The 2,543-nt window shown below is 44.9% G+C and overlaps 1 protein-coding gene across 1 annotated transcript; it reads left to right on the plus strand.

Annotated features, from left to right (window-relative positions):
• Positions 1-380: 380 nt before the first annotated feature.
• LOC141440555 (uncharacterized) lies at positions 381-1,299 on the plus strand. Its single transcript, XM_074105109.1, has 3 exons — positions 381-496; positions 605-876; positions 968-1,299. The coding sequence occupies exons 1-3, from the start codon at positions 381-383 to the stop codon at positions 1,297-1,299; spliced, it is 720 nt and encodes a 239-aa protein (XP_073961210.1).
• The last annotated feature ends 1,244 nt before the right edge of the window (positions 1,300-2,543 follow it).

Below are 2,543 nucleotides of genomic sequence, written 5' to 3' on the forward strand. Positions count from 1 at the left end.
TCCTCCCTCCTGGGGACTGCTGCAACCGCACAATCGCGCGACCTATACCACGAGGTGCAGCTGAGCTGAGGGGTGCAGAGCAAAAGGCGATTCTTCTGCGTCTCAAAACAGAATCAAACTCACCAGGGAGGAAGCCCGAAACAAAATCTAGCACGCCCACAGGCTTTAAGGTGGCAGCCCCGCCAGTGAGCTGGGGTATCGTATAGTGGGTCAATCACTCACTTAACTCAATATATATGATTAAAATACAGAAACAGTGCAAAACCAGACCGATCATACAACGACGATCTTTAGCATGAAAATACGGACACGAATTGATTGTTGGAATTTGCGAACACTGAGCGAGGACAACCGACTAGTTAGCCCAAGCAGAAGCAAAAATGCTCATATACAAACTGCAGATAATGGGTCTCAGTAAAGTGCGAAGAAATGGGTTCGGAGAACTAAGAACGCCCAGGGGCCTTACCTTCCTTTACTCCGGGAAGCAAGATGAAGAGTACGTTCGTGAAAACGGCGTGAGATTCCTCCTTTCCAATGTTGCGAAGAAGAGCCTGCTAGACTGAAAACCCATCTCAGAATGAATCGTCACAGTCCGGTTTAACAGCAAGGCCCGCAAGATAACCGTTATTCAGTGCTACGCGCCCACAAATCTGGCATCAGAGGAAGACAAAGAAGATTTCTATAGGGCACTTAAACTGACTTTGAAGAAAATCCGCCAGCAGAACATAGTCATCGTCATGGAAGACCTGAATGCCAAGGTTGACACAAAGAACAACGGTCGTCAAAGACACATGGGCATACACGGGATGGGAGTAGGGAACGAGAACGGGGCGAAATTTTTGGAGTTCTGCCAGGACAACGACCTCACCATCGGAGGCACTTCATTCATCCATGGAGACCACCATAAGTACACGTGGAACTCACCCGATGGAGTCATGAAGAACCAAATTGACCACCTTGCCATTAGCTCCAAATGGCGCTCATCACTGCTCGATGTGCGCAAACGCCGTGGCGCGAATATCAACTGTGACCACCACCTACTTAGTCGTCGCCGAGGTGCGACTTAAAGTAGCGTTGGCTCGAGCTGCTAGTGCGACCACCAAGATAGGCAAACGGTTCGAGGTCAACAAGCTGCGGGATCCAGACGTAGGCGCCGCCTTCGGGCTGGAACTGCGAAATCGCTTCTCCGGCCTTGAAATGGATTCTAGCACTTCTGTACACGCGGAGTGGAACTACATCCTTCTCGTCTGGAATTTAGTGGAGAGCGGACGGGTTTATAACTTTTTCCCCATAAATTAGGTGAGCTTGAGAACCGATTCTCGCCATTATTTTAATGCAATTTAATTGCATAGTCATGCGTAATACCAATATTTGTTAATTGCTATCCGGAAACCTGCGCGTGCGACGATCTGCGGGCGACCTCCCGCACTACACCTCGAGGAAAAGAGGCACCATATAATTTTCCTCTCGCTTGTGCGTGTTGCCTTCCCGACGTCCGGCGGATTCCACCGAACTTTATATGCTACGCGGTACGAGAGTCGACGAAGCCGTTACGCTTGCTACGAACCCTACGCTGCTTCAATGTGTTACGCCTTGTAGGTTACTTAAGTTATTTATCTTCGTTTGAGTACATTATAATATAAATAGAGCAAACAGTGCCGACCTAATAAGCACTGCGTGTTCAGGATAACTTGTAGTAGGTGAGGAGTACCTGCAGTGTATGGTAAAGAATCGCGATAAGTTGTACCATCGTCTATGTAATACCAAAAGCTTACTATGCAGGAAAAGGACTCATGGGTGTGCCCCGAATGCTGTGCTGAACATAAAAAAAGGCGGATGTAATTGTGACACCCCGTCGGCATGCCTCTTACCATCAAAAACATTGCAAGCCGAAATACTTAAAACTGGAGAGACTCCTACTACTCTGCCTTCGCGACCTACTATGGAGTCATCGAATTGGAGAGACATCACCTTGCTCTCGATTCCGTTTAAACTGCTGTGCCAATAAAACCATTTTTGGACACAGAATGATATAAAGAATTATAATTTATTACCATTTTCGATTTTCCAATAAAATTCCGTGGCCCTTATTTTCTTTTGAGTAGTAGGTATACATTACGTATTACTACTTACAAAATAAACGAAAATTTTGACTAAGTACCTTAATTATTTATCGAATCAGGTGTTACTTTGCGGAGGCCCATATCAATGAACTAAAATAGTCTTTATCTTTTAGTTAATTTATCTTAATACTTACTTCTTTTACTTTTCATCATCATCATTATTACTTCACAAAAAATATTTAGAATCCTGCTTCTGTGACCTTTTCTAGAGCCCAATGTTGTCTTGAATATTCTAAATTAATAATTATATTTCTTATTTTGTCATAAATATGTTAATTTGTCAAGTGGTAGGTATTTAGTCCACAGACGAGACGAGGATGGACGAGAATTGCAATTAGTTCGCGCGCCCGCATACAAACAATTTTCTCGTCTAGCCTCGTCTCGTCTCGCCCCGCCGGTGGAAAATCACTTTAACTGTCG

This window comes from Choristoneura fumiferana, chromosome Z, assembly GCF_025370935.1.
Source record: "Choristoneura fumiferana chromosome Z, NRCan_CFum_1, whole genome shotgun sequence".
Taxonomy (NCBI): domain Eukaryota; kingdom Metazoa; phylum Arthropoda; class Insecta; order Lepidoptera; family Tortricidae; genus Choristoneura; species Choristoneura fumiferana.

Bases quoted from the DNA above. Each gene is read 5' to 3' on its own strand.
- LOC141440555 (XM_074105109.1), top strand. From the start codon at position 381: ATGCTCATATACAAACTGCAGATAATGGGTCTCAGTAAAGTGCGAAGA. The intron at 497-604 runs GTACGTTCGTGA...CCGGTTTAACAG, and splicing joins TCCGGGAAGCAAGATGAAGA to CAAGGCCCGCAAGATAACCG. The intron at 877-967 runs GCACTTCATTCA...CCTTGCCATTAG, and splicing joins CAACGACCTCACCATCGGAG to CTCCAAATGGCGCTCATCAC.